A 21,991-nucleotide genomic window follows, 5' to 3' on the forward strand; every position below is an offset into this window, starting at 1 on the left:
GATAGAGGGAGGAGTGCAAACCTCACAGGGAAAGCCTGCAGATGCTTACTGTGAAAACCCAAGTTGACAGGCCTTAGCAGCAGGCATACACATGGCATTCCAGCTTACATCAGCAGGAACGCTAAGCACCGCTGTTTGGTGGTACTAGTCCTTTGACGCACGCTAGTATAAACAACAGCTGTCAAAATTAAGGACTAAAAGGCTTCCTGAGTCTGACTTTTCACCTTCCTTAGCACTAATCACTACTGAATCTTCTTCCTCTGTCAATTCGTTCCAAACAGTCTAACACAAGAATATAGTAGTTTCCCCATCTCAAGGTCTATTGTTTGTTGGGAGATCACATTTCACATCAGCCAGAGCTCAGGGCCATGCACACAGCAATGGCTTCTGCTGTGTACAGCATCCCAGCACTACTTCTTCCATTTATGGGATACTGAAGGAGGTTTCTTAAGCTAAAGGGGAAACCTGCAGGCTGAAGACTTCCTACCAGGCTAAGGAAACCATGGTTAAGAATGATTAATTAGTGACCTGTTCAAATCCTGACTTTGTGGTAGCAGTTGTGTCTAGGTCTAGATACCCTTAAGACTAAGAACTCCAAAAGCAGAAAAAGGTCCAATAGAAACCAGGTAGCATTTTTTGTTGTTGTTGGTGGTGATGGTGGGTGTGTGCATGTGCAGAAGCCAGAGGTGTGTGCTGGACACTCTGCTCTACCCTTTCTATCACTTCACCTTTTGACAGGTCTCTCACTGAATTGGGTGAGGCTGGCTGGTCAGCAGGCTCCAGCAATCTCCTGCCTCCTCCTAGTGCAATGCTGAGTTTACAGCATGTGTGATTATGCCCAGATTTTATGTGGGTGCTGGGGATCTGAACTCAGGTCCTCAGGTTTGTACAGCAAGCACCCTAATGCACTGACCTATCTCTCAGCCCCAGAAACATTTCATTCATTCACTGAAACAGGGTCTCAGTACGAAGCTTTGGCCAGCCTCAAACTCACAGCAATCCACCTTCCTCTGCCTATTGAGTGATAGGACTAAAGGTGTGTACCATGACACCCAGCTACAAACAATCCCCTTAACAGCTTACTACAGCACCAACTTGATGCTGAGGAGGAAGCACCTGTGTGTGTCAGGAAGGCCATGGCTTTACAAAACTCCTCCTGTCAGAGGCAAATCATCTACCCTGATCTACCTCCGGCACCATGCCTTTTAAATGTCAGAAGATGACAGAAGAGGAAACCTTCCATGAAGGCAACTCCCTTAAATGAACTCTTGTTTTGGGTATCTCAGGCCAGAAGTATTTTCTCCAGGTCTCTGTAGTACATGAAGAAATGAATGTTCAGGTTCTTACCTTCTTACTCTAACCCATCTCACACATTCTGGGAAAGGCCTTACCGTATAATTGGGGTTTCCTGGCTGGATCCGTAGCTCGGCCAAAATCCAAATGCCATTAGTGAGCTTCAGGGACTGGTACAGCATGTCTTGTCCTTCCACATTCCTCTTGGCAATAGTGTAAACATTGTTGTTTTGCAACTTGCTGGAAACTGTGTCTAGAAATAGAGGTTCAAAACTCAGGACTTTCAGTTAAAGTCTCAGACAAATGCACTCCCTGCTCTGACATGCTTAAGAGTGATCATCTATCCTGAGTCCCCTGTGAATTCTATCACATGCACATTTCAGGAGGCTCTTCTGATCCACACAGGCAAAATGAAAGGCCTGCCAATCATATCAGATGGAAAACAGAACCAGGTGCATTAATACTGGTTTAAGAGTTACCTATGAAGGGTACACCATAAAAAGATCTCAGGATTTACAAATCTCAAAGTAAGAACTCATAATAGTTTCTTTTCTCACTGCTATAACACAATTCCCTGGCAAAGCAACATAAGAAAGGAGGGGTTGATTTTAGCTCACAGTTCCAGGATGCAGTTCATGATGGTAGGGAGTCATGGCAACAGGAGCTTGAGGCAGCTGAGCAAAACTGCATCCGGCTCAGCAGACGATGAGTGCTAGTGGCCAACTCACTTCCCTCTTTTATTGAGTTTAGGACTCTACTCCGAAGACTAAAGCTACACAGTGAAGGTGGGCCCTCCCACTTCAATGAACTAATGTGGATAATCCCACAAAGGAATGCCCAGAGGCTAGTCTAATTCAGAGACCTGCTCACAGGCACGTAGACAGGCCTGCCTTCTAGGTGGTTCTAAGCCCTGTCAAGCTGACAATATTAAGCCTGACAACGGCAGATGGGTACAAATGCTCTGATGAGAACAGAGAAGGGTGTGTGGAGTCCCTGTAGAAACTGCGGTGTCGGTGTCTGTTTCTGGAACGCCGCTCCCCAACCAGTACAGTTCTACTGACAATCAGATGTACTCTTCCCCAAGTCACTACTGCTGCCACACGGGCCTCAGTGTTCCAGGTTAGAGGGGGGCAGGGCTGCACAAGTCTTTTCAAGTCAGATTTATTTAACTGGGTACTTAAGATATTTTTTTACACCAAGCAAATGAATTCTTTAGATGCTAAAGAAAATCATCCTTTTAGACAAACAAGGAAACAAAGTCATTTAATAAAATAACAAAAGCAGTTCAGGAGGATTGAAGCTGTATGAAATAACTGCCGTCAGGTCCTGAAATCCTAGATGCCATGTTGGTCATGACTTTCTCTGCACTCACCAGCTCAGGGCAAGAACAGGTTGGTGTCTGGAGCATTCTCTTGACTATAGCATCAAAGAGACATGATGCTCTAGAATTAAAGGTCATTTCTCTCTGTGAGATGGTGTGGTATCAGAGACAGATAAACTTTTAAGAACAGAGATGATAAAGTAGGTATGGTAATGTTTTTAATCTCTATACTTGGGAGGCAGAGGCAGGAGGGATTTCTGAATTTGAGGCTAGCCTGGTCTACAGAGTGAGTACTAGGACACCCAGGGTGTCACAGACACACACACACACACACACCCACACACACACACAGGAATAGAGATGATAAACACAGCTTCTTTGTTAGCTACTTATTTATTAGCTTCAGATGAGAACTCAAATTGCGCAGCCAAGTTCAGGAACTAAAATCTCTCTCTCTCTCTCACACATACACACACACACACACAAATATTCTGGTGTGGTCTTCAATAAAGGAAGCCTAATGGTCTGCAGCCCATGAACAGTAACATCGCAGTACAGGCAACCTCATGTTTTCATCATTGGCTTTTCTCAGCATCTGGACACAACGGGTGCCTGTTATCAATATCTATAAGTATGTGTTTGAATTTTGTATTGACCTAGGTGCCAGAGATGCTTCTAAAGCCATAGGTTAAGCATCTGCTTGGATGGGTGCTGCTTTTAGAGGCACTTCTCACTCTGATGGCCTTCTACATGCAAATCAGGTAGCTTTGGGGGAATGGCCATACTAAGGTCTCCTCGTCTCCGAGTGCTGGGATTACAGGTGACCGCACCCAGATAAATGAGCTTTATTTTTATTTTATGTGTATTAGTGTTTCATCTGCACGTATGTCTGTGTGAGGATGTTGGAGTCCCTGAATCTGGAGTTACAGACAGTTGTGAGCTGCCATGTGGTTGCTGGGAATTGACTACAAGTCCCCTGGAAGAGCAGCCAGTGGACCATTGAGCCATCTCTCCAGACCCTCATTAAGGAGTGGTTCTCAATCTTCCTAAGACTGACCTTTTAAAACAGTTCCTCATGTCCATAAAACTAAGAGATCCGACAGCCTCCCAAGTGCTGGGATTAATGGCAAGCACCACCACCACCCAGCCACTTATTTTGTTGCTACTTCACTTGTTTACTACTGTTATGAATCATAATATAAAAATATCTGATATGCCAGATACCCGATATGTAACCCCTGTAAAAGGGGTTGTGAATACAGGTTGGGAACTTCTGGTCAAAGGTTCTGGCCTCTGAGGGCATCAGACATATATGTGGTGCACAGACTTACATGCAGGCAAAACACCATACCCGACAGAGAAACAGAGAGAGAGAGAGAAAAGAGAAAGGGAGGAGGAGGGGCTTTATCCCACACCCAAAAAGTATATCTCAGGGTAGTTCTATGCCTCAATAAATGCTGCAATCATCTCGTAGGGGGGCCAGACCACTCTTGCTGTCACTCTGGTTCCTACAGTGAAGTGCTCTTGGTACTTAATGGGTTGCTAAGCAACATTTCCAGCTGGAGTTTGGCTAATGCTTTTTGAAAGGACTGTCTTTAACACACAGGGACTTGCTTTAAGTTGAAAAAGCTTTTCCTAACTTTCAAGGGGTATGCCTATTTTCCAGAGCAGCAGAAATCATGCAGGGCAGGTGCCTTTGAACAGCATTCTTGTTGCACAGGCACATATGCGTTTTATTCATATATCCAAGCTTAGATGCCTGCAGACTTCTTATTTCACCATTTGTGTAACGATGATAGGGAAGAAAAGGGTTCTGTTTGTGCTGAATGGATGTGATTTCTATCAGAAGGCTGAATGAAGGAGGGTTCTATAACAAAGTATGTAGAGTCAACTTTTTATTTATTCATTTTAGGCATATTATTGTTTAAGGTGTGTATGCTTGCTTGTTTCAGGGGGTTCTTATATAACCTGGGCTATGCAAACCAGGTGAGCTTGGCTTGCAGTGATCCATCTCTGCCTCCTTAGTGCTGGGATTACAGAGGCAAGTCACCACATGTGACCTATTTTTAAATTTAATTTTTACAGTGTAACACACTGAAGCCAGTGCCTTGCATATATCAGACAAGGACCTGAGCCTTACATATTTGAAGGTTTTAGATTTGAGCGTGACTGAAGAACTTGCTCTGTTAGGTGTACCATCTGAGGGTGGCAAACTCTGGCGATGCATATCTGAGCCCTCTACCCAGGAGGAGGCAGGCAAGGATGTAGTGAGAGCTGGAGGTCAGGCAGCTTCCAGCCACAATGGACAGACTCCTTAGTAAAACAGCATAGTTAGCCAGGTTTGGTGGCACACACCTGTGATTCCAGTACTTGGGAGGCAGAGGCAGGTGGATCTTTGTGAGTTTGAGGCCAGCCTGTTCTAGGAAGTGAGTCCAGCAGAGCCAAAGCTACACAAAGAAACCTTGTCTTAAAAAACAAAACAAAACAAAACTCTACCATCACAGTTAGTTTTATATACTTGAGTTTCTGGCATATGAGACAGAGTCTCAGATTGTGAGATTCTAAGAATATGGAATGTCAGCTGCTTTAGTGTCTACAAATGATGCTAGTTAAATGATGCTAGCTCAAGGGAATGATACTGAGATCTGCCCCAAAGTAGGATAATGGTCAGATATGACTGAGCTTGCTTCAAGATGTAACTTCTCATTCACTTACTTCCTTTCACAAACCTGGCTCTGTGATATGGGTGTCTGGGCTCTTTGAAGGTATGGATGCGTCTTCAGCTTTCTTCTTTAGCTAAGGTAACAATTTCGTCAGCAATAAAAAAGGTATAAAAAAAGGATGGTAGATATCTGCATTTGGGCTTTTATGGGGCATTGGTTAGCAAGTTCAAAACTACTAATCTGAAAAGGACATTTTAGAAAAATACTGCTGAAAATGACTGAAATGGCTGAAAATGACTGAAAAAAATCATTTTGGGAAAAAGAAAAAAAAAAAAAAACAAAACTACAGTTAAGTGCCAACTTAAAAAGTTTCCATTTTTGAAATGTTCCAAAGCACAGGAAAGCCACAGTAAAATAGAAATCTAACTCATTCTCAGAAAGTGTCCATGCCTAAAGAAACAGCTCTTGTTCACTGCCACACAAGTGAAGATCTCTACTCAGGTGCCCGAGCTTTCTTGAGTATAGTAAACAATGAAACAGGCTTGTAAGACTGACTGCCACAAGCACCACTCCTTAGATACGGATGGAAATATACCTACCTCTTGTGTACTTTAGGTAGCACTTCAAAATATGTACTAATCCTGAATGTAGCTAAAAGGTGAGGTATGAAACAGGGCCACGTGTGGCGGCACACTTTTAATCCCAGCTGTAAGGAGACAGAAGTCTCTGTGAGTTTGAGGCCAGCCTGGTCTATAGGCCAGCCTGGTCTATAGGACAGCCAGGGCTACACAGTGAGACCCTGTCTCAAAAAAGACACCTGGAGAAGTGTTCACTGCTGGGAAATAGGAGTCTTGTGTGTTGGTGCCTTTCTAACATTTACAACAGATAGCAGTACCCTCAACACCCACACCACATACATCTTTATTACGGTCTGATTATTAAGAATTGCAGAGGGTTTCTTTCTTCTCTAGAAAGCTCAGAGAACAGACAGAAAAGCTCACTGCTATACTGGCGAGTCCTTTAAGGCTGTGACTTCCTGTAGCCCAGAGTGTTCCTTCCATCTGTCAAATGTCTTTGCTAGCACAGAAGAGCTATTTTAAGTGCTGGTGCTATTGTGATTAGGGAAGATCAGCTGGAAAGGATGGTATTTTTAGCTCTCAGCTAGACACAGGGTGTTGAATCAGAAGGCACCAAACCTGCAAAGGCTCCTGTTAGTAGAGTCCTCAAGACTGGGAGGAACTGGAAAGGCCAAGGCATTCCATAGCTCAGGGTGGAGATGGGGAGCGTTAGAAGGGATTAGCTGAAGAAAGTGCTCTTGCAAGATTAGCAGGGATTCAGCATGGAAAAAAGGCCTTGGAGAGCTAGAGAAGACAAACTGGCTGTCTTTCTTTATGCTCCATGTGCCCCACTGCCATGATGTGTGCCACTGGAAACCAGTTCAACAGCATTTGGAACACATACACAGGAGGAACTGGCGCAAGGCCATGCAATTTTCAAACTGAGTCAGCTGTGAGGACTACATCAGAGGAAACGGCCTCCCTGGGAGAAAGGTCTCACGCTTCGACGCAGTAAAGATTTCTTTCTTTCTAGTATATTTTGGCAGGCTAGACTAAAGTCCTTGGTCAACCAAATTCCCTATGCAAATACATGCCCTTTTCACACAGGATCCCTGAAACCGAAATTGCTTCCCAATTCTTCTGTTTCCCACACTCTGTAGGGGAGAACAGTGGTGTTCTATCAGATGTTAACAGCAAGCACTTGTGATCTGCAGTTCTACAAGCAAATATGTGCATTAAACCACAAGTTGGACAGGTTTTTCTAATGTAGGACTTATCAGAGCTTTCATTGTGTGACTATACAGACATGCCATATGCTGCATATTCTAACTTTAATCACTACTAAGAACAGGTGTTCTCAGGTATACCCTGTTGGACCAGCGGCCATGGGACGATGGTTAACCCAGAGCAACTCTCTGCTAGAATGGAGTAGAGAGATGATTCTTTCATGGGGCACATGCTGGTTTTGGTTACCAGCACATGGATTCTACAGTTGAGGCTTCCTGTTTCCTTCTTCCTGAGGAACAGTCCATTCTGTGGAGCTTCTGTGCTTACAAAATACAGTTCATTGTAACTGACTGGTGAGCTTCAGAGGAAGCACCAACCAGTGCTGCCAGCCACTTAACCCACTAGGTGAAGACAATTGTAAGAGGAACCATGAGTCTCTCCTCACCCCTCTCCACATGAGGGGAGATGTGAGGTAACCCTCATCATAGAGAAGCTCTGTCTGAAGTGTCTGCTCAAGGATGCCAGGCTGTCCTTTAATGTCTGAGGCTTCAAGTAGGCATTTTCCTCCTGAATGTCTTGGAGGCCCAACTGGACCAGCACATTTAAGGGCCAGCACAGGAAGATGCTGATAGCTATCCAGTTGGATTTCAAAAGCCCTACATGCAAAGATCTGTTTAAACACAGAAGAAAATACAATGCAGAGACCCCCAAAAAACAAAATTAAATACAAGTTGGGTTGAGGAGACAGTGAGAGCTTTTTTCTTCTTTCTGTACTGCACACCGTTTCATTTCTCCAATGCTCTGCTCCAGCCGCAATGGAGAATGGCAGCACGCTGAAAACCAGTAAGGCAGCCCACTGTGTACAGAGTGGGAACTGAGGGTTAAATGAGGAGGGTGCCTAGCAGGAAGCAAAGACAGACTGGCACACAAGCCAGTATTATCAACAGCAAATATTCTGGTGAAACAAAGCCCTAGGGAAGGACAGCTGCTGCTGTCTCTCCTCTTGGGTTACCTCTTCTTGTATTTTACTATAGCAACAAAATGAATTACAAAAGGGCTTAGGAATTAATGGTGATTAAGGAGGTTAAGATTATTATATGAAAGTCGACAAATGGGAGCAACAATAAAGGTTACCAGCTAGGCTTTAATCAACCATGATAATATACTTTATTTATAAATAGAATTCTAAATACAGAATTTGCTCCAGTGCCAAATGAGAGATGACATAGTCTTTCAGTTCTTAGGAGGGCAACTATCCTCAAGTATCACTTCAGTTACTTGATGCTGAAGACATTTAAGTACCTTGATTGATAGTTACTACTTCTACTACTGAAAGACTAGTGGAGTACATAGGTCAATTATAGTTTATGGTTTGTTTCATAACATATTTTTCTACATTTTCTGATGCTGAGAGCAAACCTAGGCTCTTGTTAGAGCTCTTGCAAGTTAGAGCTAGTTTATTTATTTACAAATTATTTATTTTGGTTTTTCAAGTCAGGGTCTCTCTGCGTATCCTTGGGCTGTCCTGGTCTCACTTTGTAGACCAGGCTGGCCTCAAACTCACAGAGATCCACCTGCCTCTGTCTCCAAGTGATAGAATTGAAGGTGTGCACCATCATGCCTGCTCCTCTTTTTTTCAAGTATTTTTAAATCTATTAGCACTTGTAGCTTATAAGTAATTTAGTGCCTTATATCAAAATATCCCATTTTTGCTTTTTCCTCTTTATAGATAGATAGATAGATAGATAGATAGACAGACAGACAGATAGATAGAGAACTGTATAGTGCCAGTTGGCCTGGGACTTGCTATATAGACATTAAGGCTGCCTCTGATTCATGTGCTGGGATTCAGGCAAGTATGTGGCACCATGCTCAGACATATTGTGCACACACACGTGTGTGTGTTAAAGAAAGAGAGAGAGAGAGACAGACAGACAGACAGACAGAGAGAGAGAGAGAGAGTGTGTTTTAAAAAGAGATGGGCTGCTTAAAATTTATAATTCTCTTGCCTCAGCTTCCTGAGTTCTTAGATTCCAGGTGTGTACCATCATGTCTGGGTAACATGTCAAGTGTTCAAGAGAGATTTTCAAAGTAAAGGTATGTAACATGTAGTCCACCATAATCATGTTTAATGTGGGAAGACGTAGGGTCAAAAAGAAAAAACTTTAAACATCTAATTTGACTTACTAAGATGAAAACGAATCAAGAATTATTACTTACCAGCATTTAAATGACATTCCTTAATCTGAAACTGGAGTTCATTTTCATTGGGAATATCCTTCCACGTTGCAAGGAAGACCTGGCGCTCTGTATGGGAATGCAAGGATGATATGTCAGCATTTTGTCTCCTGATACCTTCCACCAGTTTTCCTTTGACATGCTAGGAGCATGTTAGAATTGGATCAAAGTTTCTGATATGCAAAGGAGATGTATACTAGGCCTTTACTGACTGAGCTAATATACACTGGAAGAACATTTGCATTTAAGAGTTTAGTTTTGGGGCTGGAGAGAGGGCTCAGTGGTTAAGAGCTCTGACTGCTCTTTCAGAGGTCCTGAGTTCAACTCCCAGCAACCACATGGTGGCTCACAACTATCTATAATACCTTCTACTGCTCTCTTCTGGCATTCAGGTGTACATAAAGATAGAACATTCGAAATAAATAAATAAAAATCTTAAAAAAAAAAAAGAGTTTAGTTTTGACTCTTTGTATTCCTACAGGTGATTTTAGGCACATCTTGTCACCTTTCTTTCGTTTTTCTTTTTTCCCCCAATACAGGGTTTCTCTGTGTAGCACTGGCTGTCCAGGAACTCACTCTGTAGACCAGCTGGCCTTGAATTCAGAGATCTGCCTGCCTCTGCCTCTGCCTCGAGTGCTGAGATTTAAGGTGTGTGACACCATTCCGGGCTGGAAGGTGGTTTCTTAAGTAAGGGAAAAGTCAATAGCTATGTTGGGGTAGGATAAGAGACTAATGGTTTACCACAAACTACTGAATTTTTATCTTAGTATATGAACTCGGTGCAGAGTTAAGTGCTAAACTTACACACCATCTCACTAGTTCATCATAAAGATGATTTCCAAAGGCAGAAGCCAAACAGAAAGTCTAAGCTCTTGCTCAGGCTTCACAGCTGTCCACAGCCCTCTCAACCTTGTATGTGGGGTGGCTCGGTCAGTCAGGCAAGTGGCACTGGGACTTGGGATGACAGAGTAAGAACAGCAACTAACAAATGACTAATGATCCATTATTTATTGGGGCTCTAGAATATACTAATCTTATTTAAAATTTCAAAATGGTCTGTACTTCTAGGGCTATGCTATGCCTGCCATTCAGATGATGGCCAAAGGTATATTTAGCAGGACAGAAGGACACACTTACCCATTTTGCCATCTTCTACAAAAAGCACATTGAGTGGGATGAGGCAGCTGAAGTAGAAGACATCAATATTGTTTTTAACAGCCACCTGGCAGGAAAGCAGAGTGTACAAATGGGGACATCAATAAGGAGCCAGGGAGGAGGAGGAGAACAGGTGTATCTAGAAATTTGCTTCCTAATTCAGTCAGTGCAGGCCTTCTGAGCAACACACACCAGCCCATAGATTATAAAGCACATTGCTCCCCACTCACCAACATATAGCTCTGACCACTTGTAAGCAATCTTTCTCCAGGAGGACTGTCTATAGCATACCCTCTATACCATATACATTGGATTGAATGACTGAATGACTTTCACAGGGGTTGCATAGGAGATATCCTGCATATCAGATATTTATATTCTGATTCATAACAGTAGCACAATTGTAGTTCTGCAGTAGCAGCAAAAATAATTTGTGGTTGGGGGTCACCACAACATGAGGAAGGCTGAGAGCCACTATTCTCGACAAAGAGTAAATTCTGCAGTTGTCTCTTTTAAACTTTAAAAAACTATTTCAAAAATTTGAGTGCTTTTGTGTGTCCATAAATACTATGATGAATGTGCAGGGGTCAATGGGCAACTTTTAGGTATTACACTCAAAAACACTTGTCTATGTCCTTTTTTTTTTTTTTTTGCAATAATTCCACTGTTACATTTATTAAGTCACTTTTCTTTTTTTTTTAAACTTTTATTAATTACACTTTATTCACTTCGTATCCCCCCATATACCTCACCCTCCTCCCCTCCTAATTCCACCTTCCCTCCCCCTTCTTCACCCATGCCCCTCCCCAAGTCCACTGATAGGGGAGGTCCTCCTCTCCCTTCTGATCCTAGTATATCAGGTCTCATCAGGAGTGGCTGCACTGTCTTCTTCTGTGGCCTTGTAAGGCTGCTCCCCGCTCTGGGGGAGGTGATCAAAGAGCAGGCCAATCAGTTTATGTCAGAGGCAGTCCCTGTTCCCATTACTATGGAACCAACTTGGACACTGAACTGCCATGGGCTACATCTGTGCAGGGGTTCTAGCTTGTCTATGTCCTCCTAGACAGAGTCTTCCATTGGCCTAGAACTCATCCATCAGGCTAGGCTGGCTGGCCAGTGAGCTCACAGGGATCCTCCTGTCTCCACCTTCACCACCCATGTGCCAAAACATCTTGAGCTGCTACACAGTTCTAAGAATTCAGGTTCTTCTACTGAACCATTCTCCAGCCCTCTTCTCCAGTGACATTTCTATTCTTCTTTTTAACTATTCTAAACAAAGCAGATTCATTCCCTTGTTTTATAGATAAGGAAACTAAAGAAAGGAAAAGGAATAACCCACGTCAGAGAGGCTATACCAGATTTCAAACTCAAATTTGTCTGTTTTCAATTTAGTCTTATGTTTTTTTTTTTTTTCCTCCACAAAAACTATGCCACAGAGTGCCTCTTGACCTTTCTAAGAGATGGGTTTGATAAACATATTTTCCAGATCCTACCATAAAAAAAGCATATTGAGCCAGGCACAGGGTACACACCTGTAACCCCAACACTCATGAGGCAGAGGTAGGCAGATCTCTTCGAGTTCGAAGCCTGCCTAGTTTACAAAGCAAGTCCAGGACAGCAAAGGCTACACAGAGAAACCCTGTCTTGAAACAACAACAACAACAACAACAAATTGAAAGCATACTGGGCTCAAGCACTGGTAACGCTGATGGTTATAAGAAAAAGCTTTTAAGCAAACAATTGCGTTTTCTTCTCACAATACAAACTTCTGGGGTCTTACCATGGTGTACATATGCTGCTTTAAATAGGCTACAGCAGATACTTTTACTTGGAGCACACCACTAATGTATGCACGGGGGCACAGGCCCAACTCCTGCAGCAGGTCCTGGAGCATGTAAGGTGGGAAGGGAGAGGAGCTGCTTTTCCACAGCTTTCACTGCTCTCTGCTCCCAGTGACTTCCTCCCTATGTTCCTGCCACTGCAGGAAGTTCTGTGATCACTATCCAAGACTATTTTTCTTTCTCACTTTGCTCTTAAGAAGTAAAAGAAACTGGTCGTGGTGGCTCATGCCTATAATCCCACACCCAGGGTGCTGATACAAAAGGGTGGTGCTACAGAGATCCTGACTCAAAAAGCCAAAGCTATCGGTGGAGGGGTGATGGCGGTGGACGGGTGGGGTGGGAGGTGCACACATATTTAATCCCAGCACTTGGGAGGCAGATTTCCTATGGGTTCAAGACCAGCCTGGTCTATAGAGTGAGTTCCAGGACAGACAATGCTACATAGAGAAACCCTGTCTCAAAAACCAACAAAACAAAAAGCTAAAACCAACCAAACAAATAAGAATGTAAAGCAAAAAATGTTTACCTAGAACCTTCCAACCTCACTACCCACCACCTAACTTTGTTCTAATTAAAAACAAAAAGCAAGAAACAAAATAAAACAAAAACCCAATAAGCAAAAAACACACAAAAGGAAAATAAAAACAAACAAAAAGCCAAAGCAAAGCAAAATGAAACAAAAAGAAACAAAAAGCCCACAAAAAATTCCTGCCTGCTGACTGCTCCTGAGCATAGACCTGCCTTGGAGTATGGCTGATAAAACCAATGGCACTCCACTAGAGAAAACTGATTTTCCCTTTGCAGATAATCTCTTGGCTACAAGTGAAACTCTGATCTACTTTCCCCTGAGTGCTGGGACCCTGTATGGCTTGAGTCTGTGTGGGTCTTGTGCCTGATGCCACATTCCATGAGTTCATACATGCACCAGTCCTGTGGTGTCAGGAAGATACTGTTTTCTTAAGAGTCATCTACTATTTTTGGACCTTACAATCTTTCTGCCTCCTCTTCCATATGGATCCCTGATCCTTGAGGGAGAGAGCTGATGGAGATGTCCCATTTAGGATCAAGTACTCCAGAGTCTCTCATTCTCTGCACATTGTCTGGTTGTGGGTCTCTGTGTTAATTCCCATCTATTTCGGGAAGCTTCTCTGAGTAGGTAGATCAAGGCAATGATCCATCCATCCTCCCCTCTTTCCTACCCAAGCTAAATATATGTCTCTTCATCAAAACTGTGGCTTTGTGATTGAAGAAACTCCTTTCTGAACTTCTTGCAGTCCTCACATTTCTCACCAACTCCTTTTTTCTGAACGTAACTAACACTTATTTCCTGGGCAAGCCTCCTTAATAACACACCTCTGATCTCTCGGGATCCCTTCAATCACTTTCTTGGTAAGCTGGGCTTCTATCCTTCCAATTCCCAAGTACAGAAGTTTCTGACCTCTACTACACAGTCCGATTCTCATAGACTAGCCTGTAGGTTAAAGGGGAGTAACTACTGTCAGAAGGGATGTGAGGCACTCTCCAGTGTACTGAAGCACCACTTTCAGAGACTTAAACTAGCAGCAGGCTTCTAGAAGAGAGCTATGCTCAAATTCACCTGATCCTCGGCAGAAGAATTAGAGAAAAGGAAACTCTTCAAATTAGGGCCTCAAGAAGATCTCAAAGCAGTGCCTGGCTCTGCAAAGGACATTTACAAGTGAAAACTGGGGAAAGGGAGTTGGTTGGTCATGAGGGGTTCATGAATACTAGTGACGACTATTACTATTACTCTTCAATATATAGCTGTTAGATCTCACAAAGTACACTCAGTTTAAACATTTATTGGTGTTCGCTACATTTTAAGTGATCAAACTAAAAATAGAGGAACTATAACTCATCTCCCCAGGGGATGGTGGTTCTTAACCAAAAGCTTTTATCAAAACCATCTTGACAGGTTTTTTTTACAATACAACTAGGGATCATCTCTATATGAAAGAATTACAACCTCCCCATCTGGAAACAGCTTCTAGAAAGACCATTAATTTACAGCAGTGCTTTCTAAGAAGACTGAGTGAGTCCATAAACTGTCCTTCTGAGATGGCTATTCCAATCACAGCCTGGCAGCAATGAAATGTTCCTTGACGTAAGCAGGCTAACCGACTTGGCTACCGTCTGGACCTCATAAACAGAAAGGCAGGAACCCTCCACCACTCTGTGCCACTTGTTACAGTTCTCATCTTCCCTGAAGATTGAATAATCCTGTGAAGCAGATACTCAAAGGCAGCAGCAGTGCTGAGGGATTCTTGGGAGCCAGAACAACTGATTTCAAATTCTAACATTGACACCTGTTTGCTGTGTGACTTAGGGGCAAGTAGTATTCAGACTAATTTCCTGTCCACAAAAAGATCAGAAGCATTATTCACAGGGTTGTCATAAGTTCCTATTTGCTGAGCACACCGAATGCTAACTTTCAAGCACTATGGTGAATGCAGGACAAGAAGAAGCTGCTTTCACTACCTCCATCTCCTGTTTTGACTTTTTTTTTTCTTTATCATTAAAGATAACCACACATTTGATTCCTTGAGATTTTAGTAGTACTATTATGCTACACAGGGATCAGAGTTTTAAAAAGCTTACTGGCAAACTATCTGCTTATGCTGAATGATTCTGCAGTGGCTTGCTAAGAGGCCATCTTTTAGGAGTAACAGCACAGATTTCTTGCTGGGGAAATGTTTTAATCTCTTCTGTATTAGCTTTCAAAAATCTGTATTTTGTAGTTTTCAAACACTTACCATTGGGTAGAACTGTGTTCATTTCAGGAATCATGCTCTCTTGATCTGCCTCTTGTCTACCTCTCTATTTCCATTATTTCAACCACATCCAAATTACTTCTTGTTCCCAACACAGAAACTCACAGCTCTGCATTTTCACATACTGTTATTTCTGCTTGATATATTCTTTTCCTTAAGAGTTGTCTTACTTATCTAAGTCAGTCTTGAATTTTCAGAAAGCCCCGGGCCCCCTCAGTGTCCGGCGCACACACTACTGATACGGTGTAGAACACGAAGTTATTTACCCAGGGCTGCTACTGACCCAGCAAGCTCAGAGTACAGGGGCATCTCGCTTCTACCAGCACCCTGCCTAGTTCCATCGACACCTGCTGGATGGAACTAAGGGAGGACATTACACAAATGACCAAAGCACTACTTTGTTCACTTGTTTCCCTCCTTACACTTCATTCATGTGTGCCCACAGGGGAGGGGGTAGGTGTTACATAAGAATGAATGATTACAATAATTATCACTCACAATTTTTTTAAATTTGTGTATACTGGCGTGTACACACACACACACACACACACACACACACACACACGCTAAATTAGAACAGGTGCCAGGGAGGCAGGAAAGATATCAGCCCTGGAGAGGGAGTTACAGGCCGCTTATGAGATGCTGCTGGATGTGGGTGCTGGGAACTGAATTCAGGTCCTCCACAAGAACAGCGAGTGCTTTCAGCTGCCGAGCTCAGTTCTAGCCCTCTACTCTTTTGACCCCCTTTAGGTTTAGGTTTAGACAAAGGATGTGAATTTAGTTTAAAGGTTCTACAGCAGAACACTTCTCGCTTTCCTAGTGTATGTTCCTTAACAGAGGGGAAAAGTGTGAACACCTACAAGTAAAAATAGGAAGCTCAGAATTATTTTAGTATGAATTAATCTATGATATGGACAGAATTCCTTTGAAATTCTACTGAGTAAATTTCATAATGCACATGTATATTTTAATATAAAAATACATATCTTCCTTTACCTCTGAGTAAAAGTGAAAAAGTGCAGCCACCCACCCACTTACCTTTAAGGCAGGCTCTCACTATGTGATCTTGGCTGACCTAAAATTTAGTGATCTTGTACTCAGAGAGATCTGCTTCCCTCTGGCTCCTAAGTGCTGCCATTATATAGTCTTTAGCTTTAAGTATCCTTACTGCTAGGCATGGTGATACACACCTTTAATCCCAGCTCTCAGGAGACAGAGACAGGAGAAGCTAGCCTGGTCCACATAGTGAGTTCCAGAACAGCCAGGGATACATAGAAAAACCCTTTTCAAAAAAACAAAACAAAACAAAACAAAACAAAAACAAAAACCAACAACCCCCACAACAAAACAACAACAAAAATCAAGTATCCTTAGCAAGGCCAATTGCTGGTTCTTAAAATAGAGTAAGTTGAAACTGGAATAAAAAAATAAATATAAATAAAAACAGAAAGTATTCCCATTGCTATGTATGTTGGCACATCCCATAAGCCCAGGATTTGGGATGCTGGGATCCCAAACATTATGTATGAGGCCACTACAGACTGCATACCACGACAGCAAGATCCTTCTTCAAAATATCAAAACCCCAGCCAGATACAATGGAGCACACCGGTAATCCCAGTGCTCAAGAGGTGGGAGCAGCAGGATCACAAGGTAGGAGCCAGCTTGGGCTATATGGCAAGACCATGCCTTAAAAAAACACAGCAAACAAAACAGAAAATATCACTGTGTGGCTCATAAACAGTAATATTTAATGTTCACTTCACCTGTGCAAGTACACATGGTACAAAATATATTTCTTACTGTAAACTGCAGTTTAAAAAGAGCATAAAGCTCATGTTCACACTCCCAAATAAAAATGGTTAAAAAAACAAATGGATTCAATGAAAAAGGGAACAGAATGCCGGCTTCAGCTTCTCCTTCAAGACTTCCCAAAGCAGATCACAGATGGTACATGGAACAGGCTGCCTGGTCCTCTGGTATATATACCATGGGCAACATGTGGCCATAACACTACGAACTGCTTCCTTCTTGGGACAGCAATAGGAAGAGTAAATAGAAATGATTATTATAAGGCACTCTGAAACACAAAAGTGAGCTAAAAATGCTTAATAACAATAATAATGTTTTTTAAAGTTACTGTCAGGGGCTGCTGGGGAAAGAGTGGCCTGTCAGCGTCAGCGTGTACCCAGCAATTACTTCTTTCCACAGTATAGGAAGCCTGCTGCAGTAGCTGCAGCCTCTTCATGGTGGCACAGCTGGAGACGAACAGGCTAAATTAATATTCTAGCTGTGTTCCAGTGTATTTAAAAGCTCTATAAAAAGGTCTGGGATGAACTCAGTCTGAACTCTGGCATATGAGGCCTCTTGCCACACCTCTTACCACAGGTAACCAAAGGAGGCACTACCACAACAGATACCAGGTCAAGCCACACAGGGCTCACCTTCCAGATTATCTCATTTACTCTTCTTCTACGACGTCACAAGTGACCTTTCCATGTCTCTGAAAAATATTTTTTCTTTTTATTCCTTTTCTGCATTTAGCTTTTGGAAAGATTATTTGCAGACTGGTCCAAGTTAGGACCAAGCAGTGACGCCAACAATCCCCAGTTCTCTGAGAAAAGATGATTCAGACTTGCTTTTAAAGCACTACACAACATAGTCAACAGATCCTAGAGGAATGAATGGTTCTGAGTGACAGGCTTTTAATGGCACAGATTCTAAGTGTGATATGTATCATCTGAAACTCAGGCAGAAACGGCCTTTTCTGTTAGCAGTAGTTGTTCAACTGACCTGCAGCTTTCCTCATTCCTAGTTAACGCCAAAAATATCTTCTATCTTAAGTTTAAATATTGCCTGCCATTTCACAGCCTGTTGACCAATGAATTATGGGGGATTCACAGAGATAATCTTGATGAAACAGAGCTATCTGCAACATCTGACAGTATCTGGGCACAATAAAAAAAATATAGCAGAAATACAAAACTCTACACAGAAAAGGGCAGTTTACCTCTGGCAATGCTATTATTCTTTAATCCAGTGCGAGCTGCAAACAATGCTTTCTATAGTCTTTCTTTGACCATCCGCTAGGTCAGGAGGACTCATGTGAAGGAGGAAGGGCTCAAACCCTACAAACTGCTGGGTGTCCTAGTTAAAGGCCATCCTTGTTGATTCTGCGGAGATGCTGGGGCCCTACCCACTGCCAGCGTCCTTCCTGATAGATACATAGATGCAGTGTTCCAGGTCCCCAGGGAAAGCCCCTGTGAGCAACGACAGGCACTTCAACACTTGTAGCTTTGACAGAAATTCCCTTCCTCTTGACTCTTAGAACTAAAGGTCCTCTAGTAGAACAAATTATTACTGGGCTTTGAAAATACAACAAATTGGGGGCTGGAGAGATGGCTCAGAGGTTAAGAGAACCAGCTACTCTTCCAGAGGTCCTGAGTTCAATTCCCAGCAACCACATGGTGGCTCACAACTATCTGTAGTGAGATCTGGTGCCCTCTTCTGGTGTGCAGGTGTACATGCAGAAAGAACACTGTATACATAATAAATAAATCTTTAAAAAAAATACAACAAATTAGGGCTGGAGAGATAGCTCAGAGGTTAAGAGCACTGGTTGCTTTCCCAGAGGTTCTGAGTTCAATTCTAAGCAACCACATGGTGGCTCATGACCATCTACAATGGAATCGCATGTAGGCAGAACAGTGTATACATAATAAATAAATCTTAAAACAAAACCAAAAAATATTAAAAAAAAATACAATAAATTGCCAGGAGCCAATCTCTTTTGTAGGCCTTGTTTGAATGAGGAAAAACAGAAGTGTGATTCCTGTAGTCCTCATTCTGCCATGAGAGCTACTTAATCTATTCTCAAAAACTTCTCAAGTCACTTAGACCATGGGTTAGAATTATACAGATTAAATCCCAAAAACACCAACAAGTAGATTAAGGTTGTAAAATAGATAGACATTGGTCTCAATGAGAGACTAAACTGTCAGAATTCTATTTGGGCAGAGGCACACAAGAATGAGTCCAAGGCTGTCTATGGTAGAAGTTCAAAGCATAGCAGTGTTAGAACTACTGGAATCAACTAATTTTTTTTTAACTTATGTGTACATGTGCACATACATACAGGGGGCTGGAAAAGGGTGTTGGATACCCTGGAGCTGGAGTGAGAGGTGGTTGTGAGCTTCCAGGTGTGGGTGTCAGAAACTGAACTCTGGTTCTCTGAAGAAACAGAGCAAGCAGTCTTAATGGCTGAGTTGCCTCTCCACCCAAGTTCTGCAGCTCTTACTGCAATTTCAATCAGATCCAAGCAGCCTATCCATAACCCTTAGGGAAGCTCCGAATTGCAGAGAACAGGCTAAACTCACACCCTCAATGTCCCAAGACAATCCTTAGTGTAGGCAGGTGACAAGTCATTCACAGGGTGAAGGTCAGCCTAGACATTCCAACCTTTGCACTCCTTATCTCGTAACTTATAACCACTTCTATTTTACCAATGTAAGCTTTCTGATGACACTCAAAGACAAACCTGCAATCAGAATTCTTCTTTTAAAGGCAAAAGCTAGACTGTTTGATTATTAGCTGATGAAACTGTCTTCTTTTTCCTTTCCTTTCTTTTCTTCTTTTTTTTTTTTTCCAAGACAGTTTCTCTGTGTAGCCTTGGCTATCCTGGACTCACTTTGTAGACCAGGCTGGCCTTGAACTAACAGAGATCCTCTGCCTCTTGGGGTGCTTGGATTAAAGGTGTGCACCACTGCACCCGGCTCTGTTTTCTTTTCTTTTGCAGCCCTAACTGAGCTGGTCTGCTATGAAGACCAGGCTGACTTCAAACTCATGGTGATCCCTCCTGCTTCTGCCTCCCGAGAGCTGGGATTAAAGGCATGCACCCCCATGCCCAGCTCTAAAATCCCTGAAAGCAAATTATTTCCTTAGAGCAATAAATGAATGAACAGATAAGATGGACAACTATGTCATTTTTATTTTTCATTTAATTTTAGAGCTGGGGTCTGGGTAGGTAGCCCAGGCTGGCCTCTCACTGGTTCTCTTGCTTCAGCCTCCTGAGTGTTGGAATAACAGGCATGAGCTACCATGTCCACCTTACCTTTTCTATTCAGTATCCCTCACTTCTTCATGTATGTCTCGGTCTCACATACATCTTTGCATTTATTGAGGTTATGAAAAGGCAAGCAAGGTGCCTTCTGGTCTCACATTGAAAATGTCTTGTTTAGCTGTACTTTCTGTCAGGTATCTAAATGATTTTGGTTTCCCCAAGGCACTCAGAGAGAATTATTGAACTTTTTCATTTACTCTGAGCTTGAGCTTTCAAATTTACCCTAGAAATAAGAGTCTTGGGCTCTTATGACATAGTTGAATAACTTAGGGCTGGCAGTCTGACTTTATTCTGAAAAAGTATGGGCATAGGTGAGTGACATAAAAATTCTCCAAATAGAAGAATGAGATGTTCAATTTGTCTCCTTATCTACTATTTTGGGATGCATTAATATACCTTCAAGCAACAGCTCCTTCCCTGTTCATCCCATAGAAAGGAATCTGTGGTTGTTGATCTGAGATTAAATTTAGGCTTAGCGTAACTCTCACTCAGAAAATGACCACCTAGCAACAGCAGGCAGAGGTTACAAGGAGGGACACCCTGCTAAAATGAAGAGCTGGTCTTGCTGGGTACTGTTCAAGAACTAGAGGAATCTGGTGTTTCTAAAAGGAAAAGAAAAAGGTTCACCTCACAACAAATATTTACTACTCCCTTACTGTGCTGTTTGGCACTGTTCTAGGAGCTGAGGTATTATGAAAGCCTGTGGAGGGGGCAGTAACTGATGCTCTTCAACAGTTTGCTCTAGTCAGAGTGGGGAAGGAGGTGAGAGCGAAAAGCATGGATTTAAATTGTGGTAAGTAGCATAGGAAGAAAAAACGGTGGAGAGGGACCGGGGGAAGGGTGGAGTGAGACTTTACTTAAAAGAATCTATTTTAGCACAGGCCTGAATGAGGTAAGTAAGCCATGCAGCTAGAAATTGGGAGGGCACACCCCAGACAAGAAAACGGTCAGATTAAAGGCTTCAGGGAAGCAGCAGACCTCTTGGCAGTCCTACAGCAGAGAGAGGGGTAGAAGAATAGATGACATCAATGAGGTAAGGGCAGAGGAGGACATAGTTAGGACACATACAACACTGTCAGGACTTGAGCTTTTCAGCTGAAGCTGACAATTATGAATACGCACTCTTTCAGACACAGAATGTGAGTTTAAAGGAAAAGAGTTAGTGGTTTAACAACAGCCAAGCAATGTTCAACAGAGCAAGCTCATTCCTATGAGTTGTATGCCTTACAAGGAACTTCAGGACAAGAGAAAATAATGGCTCTGCTCTTGCTCCAAGTAGCTCCTCCTACCCTCCATGGTGCTGCGGATTAAACACAGGGCTTTGTGCTCCACAACTGAGCTACAGAACCAGCTACAGAACCATCACTGTCCTCATTAAAACAAAACAAAACAAAACACTTTATGGAATAAAAATAAACCAAGAGCTTATAGTGTATATGTGACCTCTGTGCCAAAAAGTGACTAAGCAGTGGTAGTGACCAACCCGATGACTCTCCAGACACCATTATTACAAACCTTCACTTTCTTCCTCTAGTTAGTTTTAATAAATTTCCTTTATATAATATCAGCTGCTAAAAATAGCCATCAATAATTTCAGAGGCCTTTTAGTCTAGAGACAGGTCAGTTGTCCATATGGTAAACTAAAAAAAAAAATATTTATTTTTATTTTATGCATTTGAGTGTTTGATTGCATGTACCACTTGGGCACATGGTGCTCAGGGAAGCCAAAAGAGGGCCTCAGATCCCCTGGAACTGGGGGTTATGAACTGTTGTGAGACTCCATTTGGGTGC

The 21,991-nt window shown here is 42.5% G+C and overlaps 1 protein-coding gene across 3 annotated transcripts in view; it reads right to left on the bottom strand.

Moving 5' to 3' along the window:
• The window catches only part of Ap2b1 (adaptor related protein complex 2 subunit beta 1), a 108,012-nt gene that overhangs the window by 5,398 nt on the left and 80,623 nt on the right, over positions 1-21,991 (bottom strand). For all 3 annotated transcript variants that reach the window (XM_021649020.2, XM_021649017.2, XM_021649018.2), the window contains 3 exons: positions 10,437-10,521; positions 9,282-9,368; positions 1,392-1,546 (listed from right to left, as the gene is read on the bottom strand). In XM_021649020.2, coding sequence (XP_021504695.1) covers positions 1,392-1,546; positions 9,282-9,368; positions 10,437-10,521 — 327 coding nt within the window. The remainder of the gene's footprint in view (positions 1-1,391; positions 1,547-9,281; positions 9,369-10,436; positions 10,522-21,991) is intronic.

Source organism: Meriones unguiculatus, chromosome 7 (assembly GCF_030254825.1).
Source record: "Meriones unguiculatus strain TT.TT164.6M chromosome 7, Bangor_MerUng_6.1, whole genome shotgun sequence".
Classification (NCBI taxonomy): Eukaryota; Metazoa; Chordata; class Mammalia; order Rodentia; family Muridae; genus Meriones; species Meriones unguiculatus.